The following is a 23465-nucleotide window of genomic DNA, read 5'->3' as shown; positions in this document are numbered from 1 at the left end:
CCCCCCCAGCCACGCCCCTCGCGGCCCCCCCTCGCAGCGCGGTTCCGCCGAGCGGCCGCCAGGCGGCGCCGCAGTGCGCGGGGCGGGGCGGGACCCCGCGAGCCGGGGAGCCGGGACCCCCCCGCCCACGCAGCGGGGAGCCGTGACAGCCCGCGAGGTCCCGGTCCCCGGGGTCCCAGCCCCTTGGGGGACCCAGCGCTCGGGGTCTCACCTCTCGGCGTCCCAGTCCCTGGGTCCCAGCTCTCGGGGTCCCAGCCCACGGGGTCCCAGCCCTCGAGGTCCCAGCCTCTTGGGGGTGCCAGCTCTCAGGGTCCCAGCCACTTGGGGTCCCAACCCTCGGGGTCCCAGCCGCTTGGGGATCCCAGTCCCTGGGGTTTCAGCCCCTCAGGGTCCCAGCTCTCAGGGTCCCAGCTCTTGGGGTCCCAGTCCCTCAGGGTCCCAGCTCTTGGGGTCCCAACTCTTGGGGTCCCAGTCTCTCAGGGTCCCAGCACTTGGAGTCTCAGCTCTCGGGGTTCCAGCCCTCAGGTTCTCAGCCTCTCACGAGTGCAGGACACCCATGGGGCTGCTCGTGCCCCATGTCCTTAGAGGGTCCTGGTGCCCAGAGGGACCCTCCTGGGTGAAGGGGCCGGCGGCTCCTCCATACCCAAGCCCGTCCCTCGCAGGTGTCCGACGCATCCCCGCCACGTGCCACCAGGCACATGTACCCTGGGGCTGGGGCAAAGCCCCGGGGACGCGGAAGTCGCTTCCTTCCCCTTTCCCCAAATAGCCGCTACGCAAATGTCAGGTGGCCCCACCAGCACGCAGCAGCGTGCCAGGATGGCCAGGAGTGCGGCGCTGCTCCTCTGGGGTGAGTGCCCGGGCACGGGCCATGGGGCTGGCAGGGGGCCTGATGCCATGGGGATGGGTGCCCAGACCCCTCCTTGCTTTGGGGAGCAGCGGGTTGAGACAGAGCCCGGTGGGACCAGCCGGCCTGTGGGGAAGGAGCACAGCATGGCTGCGGGGTCTCCCAAGGTCCCAAACACCAGCAGAGCCAGCCCACAGGGTTGTACCCCCGGCGTGCCCAGGGCCATGGGCTGGGGTGGCCACAGGGATGGGGCTGTGGGGACAGGGCTGGAGGGATAGGCATCACAGGGATGGAGATGTGGGGACTGGCACCATGTAGCTGGGGTGGCTGTGGGGATGGGGACATGGGGACAGGGCTGTGGGGTTGGAGACATGGCAACGACGGGGCCATGGGGATGGAGCCATGGGGACAGGGATGTGGGGACTGGCACCATGCGGCTGGGGCAGCTGTGGGGATGGGGACAAGGAGAGAGGTGCCATGGGAAAGGGACCATGGGGACAGGGCCATGGGGATGGGGCCATGGGGGCGGGTGCCATGGGGCTGGTGGAAGCATCCCCACACCCTGCACCAGCCCAGGGTTGCTGTGGTGTCCCCACACCCTGCACCAGCCCGGGGTGGCCGTGCAACACAGATGTGGCTCGTGGGCGGCTCTGACACAGCCGCGTCCCCTGGGCTTTCCCAGCTGTCCTGGGGACCGTCCCCATGCCCTTTCCTATGGGTGCCAGTGTCTCTGTGGTGGCATCATGGGGACAGCCCCTGCACCCCATCCCCCAGGTGCTGGTGTCCCTGCGGCAGCAGCCCCCACCCAGCCCCTCTCCCCTTCTCCCTTCCAGCCCAAGCCCTCGGCCTCACTGGTAAGTCCTTGTTGCCGGTCCCCAATGCCGCTGTCCCCAGACACCCATGGTGGCCCCGGCAGGCTGGCGTCCCCTGTCACCCTGCAGGTGCCCAGCCCAGCCAGGTCACGCTGGACCCCCCCTGGATGCCGGTGTTCCTCAATGAGAAGGTGACGCTGACCTGCTGGGGCTCCGGCGTGCCTGGCCCCACCGACTGGTACATCAATGAGCAGTACTGGTGGCGGTCAGAATCTGACCATATCCACGTCTCCAAAGACCGCCCTGGGAGCAGCAGCTACCAGTGCCGCATCCCCGGTGCCGAACTCAGCCCCGCCGTCACCGTCAGCTTCTCAAATGGTGAGGGGCGGGATGGGTGCCCCAAGGGCTCTGGGTGGGCTCTGTTTCACAGCCTCTTGCCCCTCGTGCAACCAGGACCCCATCCCCGTGCACACCAGTGCATCCCTGTGCATCACTGGGTGCATCCCCATGCAATGGGAGCCCACCGGCTGCATCCCCACGTGCCGGCCGCCGTGGCCCTCTCTTGCAGACTGGCTGGTGCTGCAGGTGCCAGCGCAGGCACTGCTGGAGGGGGACATGGTGTCGTTGCGCTGCCGGGCCTGGAAGAACACAAAGATCACCAAGGTGCAGTTCTTCCACGAGCAGGAGGTGCTGGGGGGGCCCTCCCAGGGAGCTGAGCTGCTTCTGCCCCCCCTGCAGCTGCACCACAGCGGGCGCTACCACTGCCAGGCCACCCTGCTCTACTACTTGAGCTGGGAGGGATCGACACTGGTGACGGTGCAAGGTGAGCGCCTGCTCCCCAGCACCCACACGGTGGGGTGCAGCCCCCCCTCCCGAGCGGGCTCACTGTCACTGTCCCCCCGGCTCCTTCCCAGAGCTCTTCTCGGTGCCAGTGCTGCGCCTGGAGGGCCCGGCCGAGCCCCCCGAGGGAGCCCCCCTGGCCCTGAGCTGCCTCAGCCACCTCAGCCCCCTGCGGCCCCTCACCCGCCTCCAGTACCTCTTCTACCGGGACGAGGCAGTGGTGGGGGGGCCCCAGGGCTCCCCCCAGCTCCAGCTGCTGGCCGTGGGGCTGCAGCACTCGGGGAACTACTCCTGCGAGGTGCAGACGGAGACGGCCAGCGTGCGGAAACACAGCGCCCCGGTCACTGTCACGGTGCGCAGTGAGTGTGCAGGAGGGATGGGGATGTACTGGGGCCCTGGAGCCCTCCCTGGGTCCCTCCATCCTTCCCTGGGATTCCCCCATCCCTCCCCAGATCTCCACATCCCTCCCCGGGTCCCCCCATCCCTTCCCACATCCCTCCATCCCTCCCTGGGTCCACACATCCCTCACTAGGTCCTTCTGTCCCTCCCTGGGGTCCCTCCATCCCTCCCTGAGTCCCCCCATCCCTTCCTGGGTCCCCCCATCCTTTCCCAGGTCCCTCCATCCCTCCCTGGGTCTGCACATCCCTCACTAGGTCCTTCTGTCCCTCCCTGGGGTCTTCCCATCCCTCCCCAGGTCCCTGCGTCCCCCCCAGGGTCCTTCTATCCCTCTCTGAGTCCCCCCATCCCTGCCTGGGTCCCCCCATCTCTCCCTGGGGTCCCCCCATCCCTCCCTGTTGTCCCTCCATGCTCTCCAGGTCCCCCTACCCCTTCCTGGGTCCCCACATTCCTCCTCAGCTCCTTCCATCCCTCTCTGGGTCCCTCCATCCCTCCCCAGGTCTCCACATCCCTCCCTGGGGCCCCCTCCATCCCTCCCCAGATCCCCCCACCCCTGCCTGGGTCCCCTGTCCCTTCCCGTCTCCTCCCCGCAGGGGTCCCGGTATCGGGGGTGTCCCTGGTGGCACAGCCCCCCAGGGGACAGGTGGTGGAGGGCGACCGCTTGGTGCTGAGCTGCTTGGTGGCCGTGGGGACGGGGCCCCTCTCCTTCTCCTGGCATCGGCAAGGCTTGGCCACGCCGCTGGCCACAGGCCCCCGCTACGAGCTCCGTGCCGTGCAGCACCAGGACGGCGGCCGCTACCACTGCACGGCCACCAATGGTGGCACTGCAGCCAACAGCCCGCCACTGTGGGTCACCGTCCTGGGTGAGCGGGACCCTCCGGCTTTGGGTGTCCCCCACCCACAGCATCACCTCATCCCATGCTGGGGGACAGCCACCACCACTGCTCTGACCTCAGCACTGTCTCTCTGCCTGGCAGTGCCGGTGGTAGGTGCCACGATCACAATGGCAAGGATGGAGCCATCGGTGCTGGTGGGCGAGAGCCTCAACCTGAGCTGCTCGGTGCGGGCGGGCACCGCACCCGTGACCTTCACCTGGCTGCGGGATGGGCAGGAGCTGGGCTCGGGGCCTGTCCTGTCCCTGGAGGCCGTGGAGCCAGCGCACACCGGGACCTACCAGTGCCTGGCCACCAACCGCCTTGGCACCCACCGCATCTTCCGGGTGCTCAGCCCGGCGCTGGTCCTCTCGGTGATGCAGCCGGGACGGCGATGGCAGCGACGGGACACAGGTGGGGGCGACACTCATCCACCCCCTCCCCGGGGTTCCTGTGGGGGTCCAGCCCCCTGGGGTGCACACTGACACCGGCTCGTCCCCGCTCTGTCCCCAGACGTGGCTGTGGGGCTCAGCGTGTCCCTCCTGCTCCTGCTCCTGCTCGGTGCTGCCATGGCCTGGCACCTCCGGCGCCGGCACCGTGCGGGTGGGTGGCCCACACCGGGGGGCTGGGGGCCGAGTTGGTGTTCTCAGGTGGGGTGAAAGCCCCCCACAGCAGCTGAGGGAGGACAATGGGGCTGCACCCCACATCATCTGTCTTGGCTGGGGCTGAGCTCCCAGTGCCCTTGGTTCGGGATCCCAGGGGTCCTGAGGGATTTTGGGGGATCCTGGGGGGTCTTGGGGGCCCTCCCTGCTTGCAGCCCATGTCTCCTCCTCTCATCTGGGTGTGCAGGGCTGAGTCTCTTGTACTGCCATGTTGGGGTCCTGGGGGGTCTTGGGGGTCTCCCCTCCTTCCTGGGCATGCAGGGCTGAGCCCCGGGGCTCTTGGCTTGGGGTCCTGGGGGTCCTGAGGGGTCTTGGGGTGCCTTAGGGGGGTCTTCCTGCTTGCAGCCCATGTCTGCCTGTCTCATCCGAGTCCCTGGTACCACCAGCTCAGGGTCCTGGGGGTCCCGGGGTCCCCGCTCCCTCCTGGGTGTGCAGGGCTGAGCCCCGGGGCCCTTGACTCAGGGTCCCGGGGGTCTCAGGGGTCCCGAGGACCCCAGGGCCGCTCACGCCCCCCCTTGCCTTGCAGCCGCGGGGAACAGCCAGGGCAGGTGAGTGGGGGGGTCCGACAGCGAAGCCCCTTTCCCCGGGGCTGGACCAGCAGCCCCCCCGCCCCGGTCTGCCCCCACCCAGGCGTCCCCTTGTCCCCGCAGGGACCCTACGCCCCCCCCGGAGCCCGGGGGTCGCCGGCCGGAGCCCACCGCCCCCCCCGAGGCGCCGGGGAACGGGGAAGTGGTGTACGCCGACATCGTGGTCACGGAGCAGGGCGGGGGTGAGTACGGGGCGGAGGGACGCGCCGCCCACGCGTGTCACCTCCCCAGCTCGGGTCCCCGAACCGGCTTCTCCTCCAGGCACCTCCCCGGCCCGGCCCCGGGCCCCCCGGGCCCCCCCCGAGCCCCCGCCGGAGCCACCCGTCACCTACGCCGTGCTGCCGGGCCCCCACGCGCGGCTGCGGCTCCCGAGCGACGCCTACGAGAACGTCCCGTGACAGCCGCGGGGCACTGGGAGCACTGGGGCGGCCCCTGCACCCCGGGGTCCCCCCCCCGGGCAAAGCCCCGCACACCCAACCCACGGCTCCCACGGGGCGCCCGCTCTGCCTGGGGCCCGATCCGGGCCAGCAGAGCCCAGCCCGCGTGGGGGGGTCCCGAGTGGGGGAGCCCCAGGGCTACAGGGCGCCCAGTGCTCCCCATTCCCCCTTCCAGTGCTCCCAGTGCCTCCCCATTCTCCCTCCCAGTGCTCCCCAGGCTCCCCATTCCCCCTCCTGGTGCTCTCCAGGGCTCCCCTTTCCCCCTCTCAGCGCTCCGAGTGCTCCCCCCTCAGTGCTCCCCGAAGCTCCCCATTCCCTCTCCCAGTGCTCCCAGGGGCTCCCCATTCCCCCTCCCAGTGCTCCCAATGCTCCCAGTGCCCCCCATTCCCCCTCCCAGTGCTCCCCGAGGCTCCCCAGTCCTGCCAGGACTCCACAGTGCTCCCAGCACCCCGCTGCCCCCCCTTCCTCTCCCCCCCTCCCTCCAGCAGGTCCCCCCATCCCGGCCCAGCTGGGACCCCCCAGGCTCGGGGGTGCTGGGCTCCGGCTGTGGCTCAAGAAAGGTGCCGAGACGCCCGAGGGTGCTGGGGGGGCCACAGGAGCCGTTTCCATAGTATTGGCCCCAAAATGCAGCTTTTTGGTTAAACAGGTGGAAATGGTGTTTTTCTCTGCTGGGAGCATCTCCTCCACCCAGAAACACGCGGCAGCTGCCACTGGGAGCCAGTGCCACCGTCCCCATCCCCAGTGCCCCTGTCCCCATGGGCTCCATCCCCGTCAGATGGTGCCACCGCCCCCAGGGGGTCCCTGTCCCCAGCGGGAGATGGTGCCGCTGTCCCTGTCCCTGGTGGGTGCCCGCCCCTGCTGGCAGCTGGTGCCACCGTCCCTGGCCCTACGCCACATCCAGCCCCACCAGGGGCTGCTGCCACCATCACTGTCCCCAGCTCTCGCCCTGACATTACAGAAACAGGCCTGCCCCGTCTGCGCATGGTGCTGCTTTACTGGGGGGGGGGTATTAGCAGAAGGCGGGGGGCAGCACCACGCACCCCGGGCAGCTTCAGCCCCCCCCAGGCTCTGGGGTCCCAGCCCCACGGCGGCACTCGGGCTGTGCCTGTGCCCAGCCAGAGGCGGTTTGGGGCTGAAACCAGGCATTTGCAGGGGTAAAAAGCTCTCGTTCTCCATCACAGTCCCAGGAGGGGGAGGCCAGGGGGGCCATGGGGGTGTCTCCAGCTGCTGGGGACAGACGGGGGGACGAGGGGTGGCTGTAGTGCGGCGGCAGGACGAGGTCAGGAGTGTTTAATCTCGAGGGTTTCGTACATCTCCTGGCCCTCACCGCTGAGCCCCTGTGCGGGAGAGGGGGTTACAGGGCGCCTGTCCCCCCCCAGCTGCCACCCTCTGCCACCCCCCCTCCAGACTGTCACCCCACCGCGGCGGCTTCCCACCCAAGATGTGCCCCGGTGGGCTGCGGGCTGTCGTGGGGGGCTGCGCCCAGGGTGGGTGCTCCCAAGGGGGGGCGTGGAGCAGAGGGAACAGGGCATCCCCAAGTTACAGCACCCATGGGATACAGCACCTGCAGGGCAGGGCACCCCCATGGGGTGGGGCACCCACAGAATGGGGCGCCAAGTGGGATGCAGGCACCCCAGGGGACACGGTACCCCACCAGGGACAGCAGCCAAGGGTAGGGCCCCCCCGGGACAGCCCCCCCCCCCGGCATGCGTCACCCCCAGGCTGACTTACGGTGTAGATGGCTTCTTCCTTCAGCTCCAGGAAAGAAAGAGAAACAGAAAGAGCTGGGGGGAGGGACACACACAGACAGCCCCCCCCAGCCCCCTGCACCCCTCCCCTCACTCCCTGGGGAAGCAGGGGTAAGCCATGAGGTTTCCTGGCTTTCTTCCCCCCAAACCAGGACCATCAGAGCCCCCCCAGTTCCTCTTCGCTGTCCCCTTCCACAGCTGCAGCACCGTTGGGGATGGGTGCTGGCTGGGAGGGCCCGTCCCTCCCGGGGGACCCCAGCCCCAAACCTCCCCAGTCCCAGACGTCCTTTGCCGACAGCGCCATTACCTCCTTGCCAGGTCCCTGCCGCGATGCTCGGTGAGCCAGGAACTGCAGGGGGGTGAGGGGGTCACCCAAAAGCAAAAGAAAAAAAGTAAGAAGAGGAAAAAGCCCCAGCCTGGGTGGGGAAGCCCTGGGGCACCCGCTGTAGCCTCCCCGGGGGTCCCCCCCCAAAAAGCGGATTTAATTGGGTCCCTGAGCCAGGGACAGGTGGCCACAGGCCAGATCCTGGCGCTCACCTTGAGGCGGCAATAGAGGACGGTGAGGATGATGCCATAGATGAAGAGGATGGCGTCCAGCACGTAGCACATCTCCGGCTCCATCAGGGCCTCTGGGGAGGATGGAGGGGGGCAGGAGGGGGTCCCAGGGTCAGCATCGCCCCGGGACAGATCCTGCACCTGTCCTGGCCGCCGAGAACTTGGCTCCGCCGCCTCCAAGCATCGCCCCTTTCTGCACGCCAGCAACGGTGGAGGGTCCCGGGGGGTCGCAGGCGGCGCCAACGTCCCCTCAGACAGCGCCAGAGAGCCCCGACACCCCCTGGGACCCTCCCTGGGGTGCCCCTCCGTGCCACGAGCACCCCAGGGGGGCTTCGACGGATCCCGGCTTGTCCCAAAGGCACGAGGACGCCATCAAAGCAGCCAGCCCGAGGGCCATGCGCCCACCCATCCACTCCCCATCCCCGCAGGATCCCCGTCCCCACCTGCCGCCGGGGTCCGCAGCAGCAGCAGGGCGGCAGTGAGCAGTAGGTGGACACCCATCCCTCCGAGCGGGGACCGGCGCGCTGGGGCTATCGCGCCGCAGTCAGTGACTGCGGAGCCAGTGCCTTCCTCCCCGCCGGCTCACGCCACCCCCACTTCGCTTCCCCTCTCCTCCAGCCCCGGCCGCGCTGGGGAACCGGCTGGCGCAGCCGTCCCCACTTCCCGCAAAGGGCAGTGGGGCCGTTGCTCAAGGGCCAGGCGAGCTGTCCCCAAGTGTCACCCGCCCTCCCTGTGCCCCGCCCGCCCCAGCCCGCGTGGTACCCCAGCACCAGGGCCCTGCTCCAGTCACCCAGGGGGCTGTGGGAGCACCCACCAGCCCCGGGCGGATGAAGGCTGTCGGGGAAGGTCTGCAGGCTGTGGGTGCTGGCAGCACCCGAACCCGGGGTGGTGGAGGCGAAACCCCGGAGGTCCCTGCGGGCTCCTCCACCCGGAGACGGCTGCGACCACGGGAAGGGGAAGCTCCCGACCACGAGCCTCACGTGGGAAAGGGAGGAAGAGCAGGGTTTCACCAGGTCTCGGCTAGAGGACAAGGGTTGAGGCAGGGACAGAAGTGCTGGACAGGCAGGACCCGGTTTAGTCTTTATTTGACTCAGATGAGGGGGGTGCAGGGGGGCCGGGGGTCCCCCTGCCCGGAGCAGCACACACAGCAGGAGACGGGCACAGCGGGGCCAGCTGGGGCCGCTGCCTCACCGATCCACTTCCCCAAAGACGATGTCCTGCGTGCCTGGGGGAGGGAGAGAGGGGTCAGGGCATGATCAGCCCCCCAGAACAGGGAAGGAGGCCCCCGATGGCCACGGGAGCCCCCAGCCCAAGGAGGGGACGTACCAATGATGGCCACGACGTCTGCCAGCATGTGGCCCTGCGACATCCGATCCAGACCGGCCTGCAGCAGAGCACAGGGACCCCCATCAAGCTGGAGCCCCCCCCGAGCACCCACCACTCCGGCCCCAGGCCTGCCGAGGCGGGAGGGGGACAGCTCTACCTCCCGGGTTTGCACAATGGCGGAGCAGCGAGTGGGACCCGGCCTGGCTCACCGCTTCCGGAGCGGGTGCCATGCTGGCAGTGGGGCCTGCTCCCCCCTGCGGCTGGGGGCAGGCAGCGAGGGGGTGCTGCCCCCGCCAGCGCAGCCGCAGGGAGGACAGGGGAAGTGGTCAGTTATCAACAGAGAAAGGAAACCAGCTCTAGCGGCAGAGGCACGAGAGGCAAGTCCGGGTCCCAGAGGTACGCCAGGGGACATGCCGGCAGTGGCCCACAGACCCCTGCCCCAGCCCACCATGTTGGGCCCATGCTGGAGTGAGCCCAGCAAGGAGAGAGGGAAAGAAAGCTCGTCCCAGGCTGCGCTTGTCCCCTCCAACCCAAATCCCACCCTCGCCGCAGGCCCCGGCACAGCGATGCTGCCGGCCGCCCCAGCCTCTCCTACCAGGTGAGCGAATCCAGGCGCCTTGATCTTGCAGCGGTAGGGGCGGCTGCTGCCGTCCGAGACAAGGTAGACGCCGAATTCACCCTGCAAGGACACGGGGACAGGGTCGGTGATGCGGTGACACTGTTAGGGGGCTGAGGGTCTGCCTCCCAGCAGCAGCATCCATCCCTCAAACACCAGCCCAGTGCAAGAGCAGAGTCCTGGGAACAGGACAGCCCACCCAGCCAGTGACAGGAGCACCGCCATGTCCCCAAGAGGGGTGCAGGGCAACCAGGACACCCTTCACCATGCCAGAGCCCACTGTCCCCATAACGCTGTGAGAAGTGGCACCTTGGGGGCTTCGATGGCCGTGTAGGTGGCTCCGGGGGGCACCTGGTAGCCCTCTGTGTAGAGCTTGAAGTGATGGATCAGGGACTCCATGGAGGTCTGCGGAGAGGAGGGCACTGTCACCAAGGGCGTGCAGCCGGGCGCAAGCAGAAAACGCTGCCCGTCTCCTGCCTGCGCCTCGGCAGCTGGTGACAGGGAGCAAAGTGTGGGAACCGGGGTGGTGGCCACATTCACACAACCACTGCCCATAACGAGCGCGTGGAATGATAAGGCAGGGCAGCTGCCAGGTCTCCTCTGTGCTGGTCTCTGTTCTGCCAGCTCCTGCCTGCACCAGGACGGCTTTTTGGCCAAGCTGGGCCAGGCCTGGCAGAGCTGGGGAAGGGAGATCCCCTCCCACGGTGCGCGGCCAGACTGCCACAGGGCTCAGGAGCAGCTGCAGCAGGCAGCGAACCTGCCCCCAGCACAAAGCCGCCCTCCCTGCCCATGTGCTGCCAGACCTGGCAGGGGCAGCACGCAGGAGGGGCAGCCAAGCTGGGGGTCAGACATGGCAACAGATAACACCAGCAAAATCCTCAGCACTTCCGACACACCAAACCGCATTTCCTGCTCACCGGCGCTGACACGTAGCCGGCGGCGAGGCCCAACGTGGGAAAGAAGCGTTTTTACCTTCATCTCTGCCCGCTTCGGAGGGGAGATTTTGGCATCGTCTACTTTGATCTCCCCCTCAGGCATCTTGTTGAGGCACTGGAGGATGATACGGAGGGACTGTCGCATCTCTTCCACACGGCACAGGTATCTGTGGGACCCCAACACCGCTCGGGATCTGCGCCCTGTGTGGCAGGGACACCACGGGGAACCCACAGCCTCACCGCAGGCCCGTGGAGGAGGCGTGACCCTGCCGAGACCTCCCCACGGCCCCCGTCGGAGCCAGCGTGTGATGTACCTGTCATAGCAGTCGCCCCGGGAGCCGATGGGGATGTCAAACTCCACCTGGTCGTAGACGTCGTAGGGCTGGGTCTTGCGCAGATCCCAGTGGATCCCCGAGCCCCGCAGCATCACCCCGCTGGGTGGAGGGAGGTGGGTGAGCAGCCCACCCAGAGCGCTGGCCCCAGCCCCACGCCAGCTCCGGGCCCTCCCCGCACCCCAAAGCAGACCCTGACACAGGGGAAAGCGGCCACACATCCCCTGCCTGCGCACACCCCGCCACCCTGAGCAGTGGCCACAGGAGGATGGCTTGGGGACATCAGGCAGGCAAAGCCAGCCAGCTCACGCCATGCTGCGGCCACCGGGTAGCACTGCCCTGACAGTCACCAGTGTCATCGGTCCCCAAGACGGCTCTGATTGGCACTGGGGACTCCCGCAGTTCGGGCTGAGCTCTTTGGACTCAACCCCAATCCTTCTTGGGAGGGGACAACACAGCAGGGGGGTGGCAGGAGGCTGAGACCCCCCACAAGCATCCCTGGGAGCCACCAGACCCACCTGAACCCATAGTTGAGAGCCTCCTCTGCCGTTATCACCCCGATGTCGACCGTGCGGTTCTTCCAGATGCGGTTGTTCGTGAGCATCTGCAGACAGCAGGGTGTTACTCAGCCGGGTGCCTCTCCCCAACTGTGCACCCCCTTTCCTGACCCGTGTCACCTTGTCACTGCTGCTGCAGGAGGAATAACCCCGCGCTGGTCGTGCCCAGGGGACAGGCAACGCGAGACCCCAGCCCTCAGGGTGCTGGGAAAGAGGGACTGTCCCTCTCTCCCAGGTTTCGAGCAGAAGCCCGGCTGCCATCCCGCCTCACCTCCTCCACCTCATCTATCCGTGTGGAGAAATTCTTCACAAACTCATAGATGTCATCCATCAGCCCCAGGGGCAGGTCCTGCACAGGAGGAGAGGGAGGGCAGCCCGCGCATGGCCAGCGGCACCAGGGATGGGGGCAGGGAGGCACCAGAGGGGCCATCGCGCACACAGGGACACCCCACACATCCCCATCAGAACAGAGGGGCTCTGCAGGGAGCCAGGGCATGGCGTGGCTGCCCTTACCTGGTGCACCCCGCCAGGGCGGATGTAGGCAGCGTGCATCCGCGCCCCCGAGACCCGCTCGTAGAACTCGAACATCTGCGGGGACAGCAGAGATCCCGCTGCATGCTGGCATGGCTCTGCAGACAGCACCGAGCCCCAGATCCCCGCCCGCTGATCCCCTGGTACAGCCACGCTGCCCTTTACCTTCTCCCTCTCCTCAAACATCCAGAAGAAGGGGGTCATGGCCCCGATGTCCAGTGCGTGCGTGGTCACGGCCATGATGTGGTTGAGCAGCCGGGTTATCTCCGCAAAGAGGACTGGGGGCAGAGGGGGCGCAGAGGGGTGAGCACCTCCAGCCTCTCTGGGGAGGGGGAATGGGGTCTGAGCCCCTGGAAAGCTGAGAGCCCTCAGGAGAGCAGGCAGGAGCACCTGCCTCAAAAACGGGAGCTGGAGCCCCCACAGAAACATTTCGGGGACGGGCTCACCTCGGATCCACTGAGCCCTCAGGGGTGGGCGGATGTTGAGCAGCTTCTCTACGGCCAGGGAATAGGCCTGCTCGTTGCACATCATGGAGACGTAGTCCAGACGGTCGAAATAGGGCAGCGCCTGCCGAAAGAAACAGCCTTGAGCGGTGGCTGCTGGCACCCACAGCCAGGCAGCAAAGGCCTGGGACTGCCAGGAGCACTCGAAGGCTTCACCGCAGGCAGAGAGTACCGGGACATGGAGGAGCGCCGGGACATGGCTCCCAGGCACAGCACCTTCCCAGCTCGGGGCGCTTCAAGCACAGCAGCAGCCCTGAAAGCAGCCCCAGGCTGGAGCAGACAGCACTGCCTTAGGATAAGGCGTGAAGACAGACAGATAGACAACGTCCCTCTGCAAGAGTTTCCGGTTCATAGACACTGGGAGGGCCCTAATCCTGCACTCTGAGCAGACGTCAGCTGAGAACCGTCTCCGCTGTGCAGCTGAGCATGGCTGTCATGGCGCTGCCCCGAGCTGCAGCGGCCAGCCAAGGCGGCGCTCCCCCGCTACCCTGGGCTATTTCAAGCTCCGTTTCTCCTGCCAGTGGAAAGGTTAAACCCGATTGGGACAATAAATCAGCACAGTCTGTTTACAAACACTGCTGCAAAATCTGACAGACAAATAAATCCCCTCCCCGCGCGCCGAGGAGGCTGCTGATGTATCTGATCAGACAGCTGTAGACAGGCAGACACCAACAGCCCCTCACCTCCTAGCTTCCTCACCCAAAAAGGACACCCCTCGCTCTCCCTGTGGACAAACACCAGCCCCCAAGATGGGGAAGGGTTGGGAATCCGCTGTGCCTCACCTGGAGGTACGTCTTGTACTCGATGAGCTTCTCGGTGCCTCGGTGCAAGAGGCCAACGTGGGGGTCACACTTCTTCACCGTCTCCCCACTCAGCTCCATGACCAGCCGCAGGACCCCATGGGCAGCCGGGTGCTGGGGCCCAAAGTTTATGGTCAAACTCGAGACCTTCTTGTGAGCCAGAGGGTCCTTGTCTGCTCGGGGGAGGAAAGAGGAGAGTCATGCAGGGAGGAACATCCATCCTCAGCAGCGCTGCTGCCCCTGAGCGCCCTCGGCCTTTCCCGGCAGCACAGACACGCAGAACAGACACTGGACAAACGTCCAAGCTGAGCTCAGGGCTTGGCTGGACATCAGGAACACAACGTGCTGACCGCCAGCTCCCATCTCAGCCCAACACGAGACCCCTGGGACAGGTCCAAGGGCCTCCTGCTGCCTCCCAGGAGGCTCAGCCTGGGCCGGCGGCTATTCCCAGAGCACAGGGAGCCAGGCAGCTTCCCGATGCTGCGTAGGTGGAAGGACCGAGGCCTCGGCAGAGACGGGGCGCAGGAAGATTTGCAGAGCCAGCACAGAGAAGTGAGGGATGAGAAGCTCAAAGCCTGACCAGGGCCTGATGCAGGAGCATCTCGCAGCAGCTCAGGGGGCACGGATGGGGCTAAAGCTCCCAGGGAACTTGCCCTGTACACCTGCCTCCCCCGAGACCCAGGCACCCACGGGACACTCAGAAGAACAAGACACCCCCCAACCACCAAGTCCTTGCTGAGCACCCACCAGTCTCAGAGCAACCACCAGCACCCAGTGAGCCCCAGTCCAGCCCCGAGCACCCACCAAGCAGCACCCCTGGGCACCCAGGGACCCAGGACACCCCCAGACCCCCCCAGGACCCACTGGGCTGGTGCCTCCCCTGAGTCCCAGGCACCAGCAGGCATCCAATGAGCCCCAGACTGACCCAGGGCACCCCCCGGTGCCATATAACCCCCACCTGACAACCACCAAGCCCCCACAGGGCCCTGAGTGCCTCCTAGACAGCTCTGAGCACCCACAGGGACTCCAACGAGCCTCAGTCTGGCTCTGAGCACCCCCAAGAGCCCCCAACATCCCCTCAGGGCCTTGGGGCCCCTGCAGGGCCCACCCGGGGCACCCGACGTCCTTCCAGGGCCCTTCCCAGGGCCTCTGCCCCCCCCCCCCGGGCCCCCCAAGAGCCTCAGGGCACCCTCCAGGGCCTCGACTCACACCCAGAGCACCTGACACCCCCCAGGGGCTCGGCCTGACCCCAAAGGGGCCTTCCAAGGGCCTCAGGGCCTCTCCAGGACCCCCCCAGGGCGCCCGACGCTCTCCCAGGGCCTCGGCCTCACCCTCCCGGGCTCCCCCAGGGCCTCGGGTCCCCCCCCCGGCTGCTGACGCCCTCCACCGCCTCTCACCGTTCCATGGCGGCGGCACCCACTTCTCCGTCTCCTTGCTAGGGTACATGACGGCGCCGGCGAACTGCTGGGCCCACTCCACATCGGGCTGCCACTGCCGTGCCCTGCGGGACGGGGCCGGGCCGTGAGGGGGGGGCCAGGCCCAGGCCCAGGCCCAGGCCCAGGCCCAGGCCCAGGCCCCGCCGCCCCCCGCCTAGGCCCCGCCCCCCTGGTCCCGGCTCCGGTCCCGGTTCCCCACCGCTCTCACCGGGCCGGGGCCGGCCCCAGCCGCGCCGCCGCCGCCGCCGCCCGCAGCCCCGAAGGTGCCCGCAGCCGCCCCAGCGCCCGCAGCGCCGCCATCTTGCCCTTGGCACTGCGCGTGCGCCGCCCCGCCCTCAGCGCCGCGCCGGAGGCGGGGCCGGGCGCCATGCTTGGGGAGGGCAGTCGAAGCTCTGCCGCGCCGCCATATTGACTACGGGCAGCTCCGCCGCCATCTTTACTAAGGGAAACAGCCGGGAAACGGCCGCCGAGGCCGCCGCCATCTTTGTGCCGGGCAGCGGCTGGCTGCGGGACGGGGCGGTCCGGTGGGAACGGACATGTGGACAGGGGGACAGGGATGGGGACAGGGGAGACGGGGACAGAGGGGAGAGGAGACAGAGCGGACAGAGTGTTGGGAACAGGGCAAGCAGGAGGCGCCAGGAGAAGGAGGAGCGGGGTGTCCCGGTGGGATGGCGGGGGGACACATGTCCCCAGGCCTCCCCACTTGGGGACCGCTGCGGACGGAGGTGGCCCCTGTCCCCTCCCCTGACACCCACGGTGTCCCCATGCGGGTGCTGGGGCGGGGAGGTGTGACCAAAATTGTCCTGTGTCCCCCCTGCCCGCCCCACACCCCCAGCCCCCCCCCCCCCTTGGGGATTCCCCAGCTCTGGTATCCAGATGTGCCCTCCCCCAGGGCACATGGGGACCATCCAGCTGTGCCAGGAGCCTCCGTGTCCCCTGTCCCCCCCACCATGTCCCCACAGCCGCAGGGTCACACCGGCTTCCACGGCCTCGTCCTGCGTCACCATCCCGGTGACGCCAGCAGCCGGCCGGCCCCCACGTCAAAGCTGTTTCCGACCTGGCATGAGTCATGGTGACGGGGTGATGCTGTCCAGATGTTGGCTGCTGGCCACCAGCCCCACCCCCCCGGCACAGGGCCACCCTGCTGGGGCTGGATCGGGCCCCGGGCAGGGAGGCTGAGCCAGGAGGAGCCCCCCCATGCTGAGCCCCTGCCAGCACCCAAGGGTGCCCCACGGTCCGGACCCCAGATCTGTGGGAGATGGTGGAGCTGGGGGATGCTGGAGCGGGGGGGATACTGGAGCTGGGGGATGCTGGAGCTGGGACATGCTGGAGCTGGGGAGATACTGGAGCAGGGAGATGCTGGAGCTGGGGGATACTGGAGCTGGGGGATACTGGAGCTGGGGGGATGCTGGAGCTGGGGGGATGCTAGACCTGGGAGATGCTGGAGCTGGGGATGCTGGAGCTGGGGGTACTGGAGCTGGAAGATGCTGACACTGGCAGGTACTGGAGCTGGGGATACTGGAGCTGGGGGGATGCTGGAGCTGGGGATACTGGACCTGGGGAGGATGCTGGAGCTGGGGATACTGGAGCTGGGGGTACTGGAGCTGGAAGATGCTGACACTGGCAGATACTGGAGCTGGGGATACTGGAGCTGGGAGGATGCTGGAGCTGGGGGATGCTGGAGCTGGGGGTACTGGAGCTGGAAGATGCTGACACTGGCAGATACTGGAGCTGGGAGGATACTGGAGCTGGGAGGATGCTGGAGCCGGGGGATGCTGGAGCTGGGGGTACTGGAGCTGGAAGATGCTGACACTGGCAGATACTGGAGCTGGGGATACTGGAGCTGGGGGATGCTGGAGCTGGGGGTACTGGAGCTGGGGGGTTGCTGGAGCTAGGGATACTGGAGCTGCGTATACTCGAGCTGGGGGATGCTGGAGCTGGGGGATGCTGGAGCTGGGGGATGCCAGAGGTGGCGGAAGCTGCATGTGGGGGAGGCCAGAGGTGGCAGATGTCGGCCAGAGCAGATGTCAGATCCCAGGGATGCTGGCTGTGCCGGATGCTGGCTCCGGCGGATGCCGCAGCCCATGGGATGCTGGCTCCGGCGGATGCCACGGCCCATGGGATGCTGGCTCCAGCGGATGCTGAGTGTGGCAGATGCTGGAGCCCAGCGGATGCTGCATGTGCCGGCCACGGCAGGTGCCAGGGCCGTGGTGGGCTCCGGGTGGGCTCCACGCCCCACCGGCAACGCTGCTCCCGGGCATGGGTGGGTGCCGGGCGGGTGCTGTCCCGGCCAGGCCCAGCCGCGGTGCCGGTGGGGTCCCATGGGTGCAGCTGAGCACCACTACAGCACCAGCATAGAGGCCCTTTGTGCGGCGGCACCGGCCGCCGCCGGCTCCCTTTGTGCAGGGCCACGTCACCCTGTTGTTCTCTCGGGGATGGCCGGGGATGGCACCAGCACCGGCACCCACATGGCAGCGGCCAGGGCCACGCAGGGCAGCCCTGGACAGGGGTGCTGGCGTGCCAGGGCAGGAAAAGCAGCCGGGCCCAGCCCCGTCCTTCTGAGAAGGGAGGAAGCAGGATGCGGGCCGGGCTGGGGGCCAGGAGGTGACTCGGGGTCTGACACAGCGGGTGGCCTTGCTGGGAAGTGCGGACATGGGGAGGGGACAGACGGGCTGACACTGGAATGGGTTGAGATGGAGGAGGATGAGTGGACAGGCAGGGATGAAGAGGATGAGGAGGGTTGGAAGGGACAGGCAGGGATGGAAGGAACAGGGATGGAGGGGATGGGGAGGGATGGAAGAGACAGGGATGGATGAAGAGGATGAGGAGGGATGGAGGGGATGGGGATGGAGCAGTGGGGTATCAAGGGGCAGCGGGTGCTGCAGGGTGGGGGAGCCCCCCTGGGGTGCCCCCAGCCCCATGCCCATCCCGGACACCTCAGACCCTGGCCCCTGCCGTGGCCTCGGTGAGGGGGGTCCCAGGGAGGGGATCCCAGTGAGGGGTGTCCCAGTGAGGGGTGTCCCAGCACAGGGTTCCCAGTGAGGGTATCCCGGCGTGGGGGTCCCGGTGAGGGGATCCCGGTGAGGGGGATCCCGGCATGGGGGTCCCGGTGCGGGGGCCCCAGCGAGGGGGATCCCCTGGCCCGGCCCCGCTCCCCGGGGACCCGGCTGTGCCTTCCCGGAAAGGTCCGGGGGGGCCGGGGCCTCCCCCGCCGCCGGGGCTGCCCCGCTCCGCCCCGCCCGCCCGGGGCCGCCTCTCCCGCCCGTTAAAAGGCGGCGGCGGCGGGGACCCGCTGTCGCCTCCCGCTGTCGCGGTGTCGCGGTGCTGTCGCGGTGCCCGGGCCATGCGCCGCGCGCTCCTGGCGCTCCTGGTCGCCGCTGTCGCCGCTGCCGGGGCCGCCCCCGGTCCCTCGTGTCCCGTAACGGCACCGGAGGGAGCCGAGACACGGTCCCGCGTGGGGCTGGCCCCGAGGAGAGCCAAGGTACGGCCGGGACACGGCGGAGCGGGATGGGCTGGGATGGATCTGGATGGACCGGGACACACCGGACCGGGATGGGGCGGGATGGACTGGGATGGGCCGGGACACACCGGACCGCGATGGACCGGAATGGGGTGGGATGAACTGACATGGACCGGGACACACCGGCCCGTGGTGAACCACGATGGACCGGGACACACCGGACCGGGATGGACCGGGACGGAGCGGGACGGACCAGACGGACATGGGCTGGGCCAGGGGCGGGCGGGGCCTCCCCTCCGCCTCCGGGGGCAGGGCCGGGACCCGCCCGAGGGGGCGACCGGGGCCGCGGGCAGCCGGGAGCCTGCGGGGAGAGAGGGGGGCCACTGGTGTGGGCTGGTGCGGGGCCCAGGGGCGATGAGGGGCACCGGGCTGGCATGGGGACGGGACTGGACACGGTACTGGGGGACACCGGCATGGGGCAGGGGGAGCTGGGGGGCACTGGGACAGTGTCACCAGCACTGGGGGGCACTGGCTGGCGCCGGTCCCTTGCCCCAGCGCCCCGCTTCCCGGCAGCGTTTCGCCTCGGTGCCACGGTACGTGGAGATGCTGGTGGTAGCGGACGAGTCAATGGCCCGGTTCCACGGCGCGGGGCTCCGGCGGTACCTGCTGACGGTGCTGGCGGCGGCTGCCCGGTCCTTCCGGCACGGCAGCCTGGGCAACCTGGTGGAGCTGCGGGTGACGCGGCTGGTGGTGCTGGGCCAGGGCACCCCCGGGCCCCCCATCACCTCCAATGCTGCCCAGATGCTCCGCAACTTCTGCCAGTGGCAGAAGGGGCTCAATGTCCCCGACGAGGACAGTTCCCTCCACTTTGACACCGCCATCTTCTTCACCCGGCAGGTGAAGCTCTGGGAGGTCTGGGGGGAGCTGCAGGGCTCTTCGGGGTCCCTGCAGGGTGGCTGGGGGCCAGCAGGGTCACTGGGTGACCCCCAAGGTGGTTGGGTGCTGGCCTGGGGTGTCTATGGGTTTCGGGGGCTGGCAGGGTCCCCAGGGCCTGTCCCAGGGCGTTTGGGTGCTGGGTGGGTTTGGGGGTGCCCCGAGCCCCCCCCCACACCTTGCCTGCCCCCAGGACCTGTGTGGGGCGGCCACCTGCGACACACTGGGCATGGCCGACGTGGGCACCATCTGTGACCCCGAGCGGAGCTGTGCCATCGTGGAGGATGACGGGCTGCAGTCGGCATTCACAGCCGCCCACGAGCTGGGTGAGTGGTGGGGGCCAGCAGGAAGGAGGGGGTGACCTGCTGCTGCCCACGAGCCCCCCTGGGGCTGACACCGCTGTCCCCCGGCGCAGGTCACGTCTTCAACATGCTGCATGACACCTCCCAGCACTGCCGGGAGCTGAACAGCCACTCTGGAGCCACCCGCCATGTGATGGCTCCCGTCCTCTCCTCGCTGGAGCCCGGTGAGATGTGGTCCCCATGCAGCGCCTGCTTCATCACCGATTTCTTGGACAATGGCCACGGTAGGACCTGGCACAGGGGGGCCCGGAGTGGGGGATCCTGGCGCCACTGGGGAACGCCCTGTGCAGCGGTGTCACCTCCCGGCAGGTCAGTGCCTCCTGAACAAGCCTCTGGAGTGGCTGCAGCTGCCCTCGGCGCTGCCGGGCAGCGTCTACCCGGTGCTGCGGCAATGCCAGCTCGCCTTTGGGCCCGACTCGCGGCACTGCGGCGACCTGCAGCCGCCCTGTGCCTCGCTGTGGTGCACCGGCCACGTCGGCGGCCGCTCTGTCTGCCAGACGAAGCACTTCCCCTGGGCTGACGGCACGCCATGCGCGCCAGGCAGAGCCTGCATGGACGGGCTCTGCGTCAGCGTCAGCCGCATGCAGGAGCTCACCGTGAGTCCCGGTGGGGCAGTGTGGGGGGCAGCGGGGTGGGCACTCACCCACCAGCACCAGTTTAACCCCCTGTTGTGTTTTCTGGCTGCAGACGCCTGTGGATGGCGGCTGGGGGCCATGGGGGCCATGGGGTGGGTGCTCGCGGACCTGTGGCGGCGGCATCCAGCTCTCCCACCGCAACTGTACTACGCCGGCGCCTCGCCACGGCGGCCGGTACTGCGAGGGCAAGCGCACCCGCTTCCAGTCCTGCAACGTGGAGGAGTGTCCTGGCAGCACCCGTGAGTGAGGCCGGCCAGGGGCGGGGAGCGGGGATGGCACCGGTCCCCAGAGCAGGCTGCAGGGCAGCTGGGGGCTGCCGCCGGTGCTGACTGTGCCTCACCACCGCTGGCAGCCCTCACCTTCCGGGAGGAGCAATGTGCCGCCTACAACCATCGCCCCGACCTCATCAAGGGGCTCCCGGCCCCCACGGACTGGGTGCCGCGCTACAGTGGCGTCTCCGAGCGGGACCAGTGCAAGCTGACCTGCCAGTCCCATACCCTGGGCTACTACCACGTGCTGCAGCCAAGGGTGAGTATCCCCCCACCCGCCGCGCGCCCCGGGGTGCCACCGGTGGGCGCTGAGGCCACGCTGTGCCGCAGGTGGCCGATGGGACGCCCTGCTCCCCCGAGAGCACGGGGGTGTGCGTGCAGGGCCGCTGCATCCCCGCCGGCTGCGACCGCATCATTGGCTCCAAGAAGAAGTTCGACAAGTGCATGATGTGTGGTGGCAATGGCTCCAGCTGCACCAAGGTCTACGGCTCCTTCACCAAACCCCGGTAAGCACCCCAACGGTGATGCTGGGGCGGGGGGGTGCCAGCTGCAGGCTGCCATCATCCCTCCTCCAACCCTGCTGTGCTCCACAGCTACGGCTACAACGACGTGGTGACGATCCCGGCGGGTGCCACGCACCTCCTGGTCCGTCAGATCTCGGCGGTGGGTGGCGAGGATGTCTTCTTGGCACTGCGGCGGCCGGCCGGCGGCTCCCTGCTCAACGGTGGCTATGTCCTGGTGCCCTCCCCAACCGACGTGGTGCTGGCGGGCGGCGTGACCCTGCGCTACAGCGGGGCCACGGCGGCCACTGAGACGCTGACGGGCCGGGGGCCGCTGCGCGAGCCCCTGGTGCTGCAGGCACTGGTGGTGGACGAGCAGCGCCCGCCACGCTTGAAATACAGCTTCTTTGTGCCACGGGCGCAGAGACACCCATCGGTGGCCTGGGAGAAGCAGAAAGCTGAGATCCTGGAGATTCTCAGGAGCCGCTGGCGTGACAAGTAGCAGCACGAGTCCGGCCAGGACATGGCTCTGCCGGGGAGCGATCCCAGCACCACCACAGTGCCTATTTATTTGGTTATTTATTGCCTGCCGGGAGCGGGGGCACCGTCCACAGGATGGTGTCAGGCTGCCCCTCGGCAGAGCCCTGGCGGGCTCGTGCCATGCACGGGACAAGCCCCAGTGCAGGTAACCGCATCTACCTCAGCCCCTCCGTGGGCAGAGTGGGGCGACCCCCTGGGCAGGCCCCAGGGCCCCCCCTCCCCACGCCGCCCCCTGCCCCGGCTGCGGCCCCCCCCCCGGCTCAGCCACCCAGCTGTAATTTATTGCAGCATTGTTATTTAAAGCTATTTATGGAGCTGACTGGTGTGGCGTGTGGTGATCAGCGCGGCGGTGCCAGGCACAGCGATGTCTCTCGGACGCAGCTGCGGCTGCATTAACCCTCCCTAACTGCTCCCAGCACGGCCCCAGCGTCTTTCCCCTGCAGGGTGCCACCGGCACCCCCTCGCCCCCCAAGAACAGGGGGCCACCAGGCTTGCCCAGAACGGGACTTTATTGGGTGCCTCCTCCCGGCCATGCGCAGCCCCTCGGGACGGCTGCAGGTCTGTACCTGTCTCCCGAGGTCGCAGCCGGAGCTGTGGGCACACGGGGCCCAGCCACAATAACAGCCCACCCCAAAGACGTCCTGGGGTGGAAAATCCGCCCCTGAGACCTCGCAGAGCCCTGCACCTCAGGGATGGTGGGGCCGGGTGCCCACTGTGCCGGGGAGCCCTGGGACCTCACCGCTGTGCTGGCTCGGTGTTGCCAGGCAGGTGCCCAGGCTTTGGGGGTGGCAGATTCACCCCTGGGAGGAGCAAATGGTTCACACTGCTGGGCACAGAGGTGGTGAAGCTCCATTGCGGCTCCATGGCCCAGCGCAAAGCTGCTGTCGGCGCATTTCCAGCATCCTCCTGTGTTCTGGCCGTGGGGAGCTCAGACGTAGCGGCTGGGAAGGGGGCTGTACACAGGGCCCGTGCCCGGCAGGGCTGCAGCTCCAGGGGAAGAGCCAGCAGAGCACGAAGCCTGGCCACAGGGAAGGAGAGAGGCTTGAGCCACGCTGGGGGCCCTGGCCCTGCAGACCTCCCCAGCCCCACGCACCTCACCCGAACACCTCCACAGCAGCGCCAGTTTGGGTTTCAGAGGGTGCGGCCCCTCGCGGTTTGTCTCCTTCAGCCCCCGCTTGCAGAGCTGCTCCAGGGGCGTCTCATCCGTGATGACCGAGATGACCTGGGGGCGATGGGGATGTCACTGCCAGCGCGCAGCCACCCCCGCTTGCCCTGGTGCCCCCCCAACCACCTCCGCCCCGCTAACCTGGTACTAAAACACGATGGCGATGAAGGCCCCGAAGAGAAGGGACTCCAGCAGCAGGATGATGCAGTGAGCCCTGGGAGAGCAGCCACAGGTCAGAGTGGGGCTGGAGCCAACGTGGGGCAGCCCAGAGCCTGTCCCCGCTGCGCCCAGGGTCCCGCCACAGCACCGCCACTCTGGTCCTCCCCTCCAATGCGAGCTCCTCCGCAGAGGAGGGAGACGGGACCCCTGTGCTGTCACGTCTGGATGGGGTTGTTGGCGATGTCCCCTCCTGCCGCCATCCCTGCTGGGCTCCTACCTGCCAGTCCCAGCCAGGCAGCCAGCACCAGCCCACGGCGTAGAGACCGGCCAGCCCTGGCACAGAGCGAGTGGCGAGCGTGCAGGCAGCAAGCACCCCCCTGATCCACACCATGTCCTTCAGCCCTGCCTGCTGCTGTGGGGCTGGGCACCCCGATGTCCCCCCCAGGAGCCCCTAGCCCTGTGCCTACCCCATCGCCCAGCCGCTGCCCACGGAGCCCAGCCAGGGCATCCAGGAGTGGGGCTGCCCCACGGGGAACGGGGACCCCCAAGCGACCACTCACCAGTGTGGAAGAGGAACTGGATGAAGTATTTCTGGTTTAACTCCCCGGCGCAGCTGTTGATCTTACGGACGGACAGACAGACAGGTGGCGGGG

At 68.3% G+C, this 23465-nt stretch overlaps 4 protein-coding genes across 5 annotated transcripts; 2 read left to right on the top strand and 2 right to left on the bottom strand.

Moving 5' to 3' along the window:
- The first annotated feature begins 25 nt into the window (after nucleotides 1-25).
- FCGR2A (Fc gamma receptor IIa) lies at nucleotides 26-5539 on the top strand. 2 transcript variants are annotated; one of them, XM_087772564.1, is made up of 11 exons: nucleotides 763-847; nucleotides 1678-1698; nucleotides 1786-2034; nucleotides 2225-2479; nucleotides 2571-2855; nucleotides 3486-3755; nucleotides 3870-4178; nucleotides 4278-4367; nucleotides 4953-4974; nucleotides 5077-5195; nucleotides 5275-5539. In XM_087772564.1, exons 1-11 carry the CDS (start codon nucleotides 778-780, stop codon nucleotides 5409-5411), a joined length of 1827 nt encoding a protein of 608 aa, XP_087628690.1. In that variant the 5' UTR covers nucleotides 763-777; the 3' UTR covers nucleotides 5412-5539. The 2 variants fall into 2 exon arrangements, with proteins under 2 accessions (XP_087628689.1, XP_087628690.1); XM_087772563.1 differs by lacking the exons at nucleotides 4953-4974; nucleotides 5077-5195; nucleotides 5275-5539 and having other exon boundaries at nucleotides 26-847; nucleotides 1619-1698; nucleotides 4278-4586.
- A 1107-nt stretch (nucleotides 5540-6646) lies between these two features.
- On the bottom strand, nucleotides 6647-8447 carry FCER1G (Fc epsilon receptor Ig). The gene is made up of 5 exons (XM_087772581.1): nucleotides 8197-8447; nucleotides 7736-7827; nucleotides 7506-7547; nucleotides 7182-7205; nucleotides 6647-6787 (listed from the first exon to the last, which is right to left on the bottom strand). Exons 1-5 carry the CDS (start codon nucleotides 8252-8254, stop codon nucleotides 6731-6733), a joined length of 273 nt encoding a protein of 90 aa, XP_087628707.1. The 5' UTR covers nucleotides 8255-8447; the 3' UTR covers nucleotides 6647-6730.
- A 374-nt stretch (nucleotides 8448-8821) lies between these two features.
- NDUFS2 (NADH:ubiquinone oxidoreductase core subunit S2) lies at nucleotides 8822-15158 on the bottom strand. Its single transcript, XM_087772573.1, has 14 exons — nucleotides 14998-15158; nucleotides 14751-14854; nucleotides 13336-13526; nucleotides 12497-12617; nucleotides 12216-12328; nucleotides 12033-12107; nucleotides 11791-11868; nucleotides 11481-11566; nucleotides 10945-11064; nucleotides 10668-10797; nucleotides 10005-10100; nucleotides 9675-9758; nucleotides 9080-9137; nucleotides 8822-8978 (listed from the first exon to the last, which is right to left on the bottom strand). The coding sequence occupies exons 1-14, from the start codon at nucleotides 15156-15158 to the stop codon at nucleotides 8941-8943; spliced, it is 1455 nt and encodes a 484-aa protein (XP_087628699.1). The 3' UTR covers nucleotides 8822-8940.
- Nucleotides 15159-18075: 2917 nt separating this feature from the next.
- On the top strand, nucleotides 18076-21807 carry ADAMTS4 (ADAM metallopeptidase with thrombospondin type 1 motif 4). The gene is made up of 9 exons (XM_087772565.1): nucleotides 18076-18270; nucleotides 18823-19146; nucleotides 19376-19508; nucleotides 19598-19768; nucleotides 19854-20140; nucleotides 20232-20418; nucleotides 20532-20707; nucleotides 20779-20954; nucleotides 21042-21807. The coding sequence occupies exons 1-9, from the start codon at nucleotides 18133-18135 to the stop codon at nucleotides 21448-21450; spliced, it is 2001 nt and encodes a 666-aa protein (XP_087628691.1). The 5' UTR covers nucleotides 18076-18132; the 3' UTR covers nucleotides 21451-21807.
- The last annotated feature ends 1658 nt before the right edge of the window (nucleotides 21808-23465 follow it).

The sequence above is a fragment of the Nipponia nippon genome, unplaced genomic scaffold (genome assembly GCF_047370975.1).
Source record: "Nipponia nippon isolate SJK-2023a ecotype South Korea unplaced genomic scaffold, ASM4737097v1 scaffold_36, whole genome shotgun sequence".
Classification (NCBI taxonomy): Eukaryota; Metazoa; Chordata; class Aves; order Pelecaniformes; family Threskiornithidae; genus Nipponia; species Nipponia nippon.
This window is presented reverse-complemented; position numbering and strand designations above follow the sequence as displayed.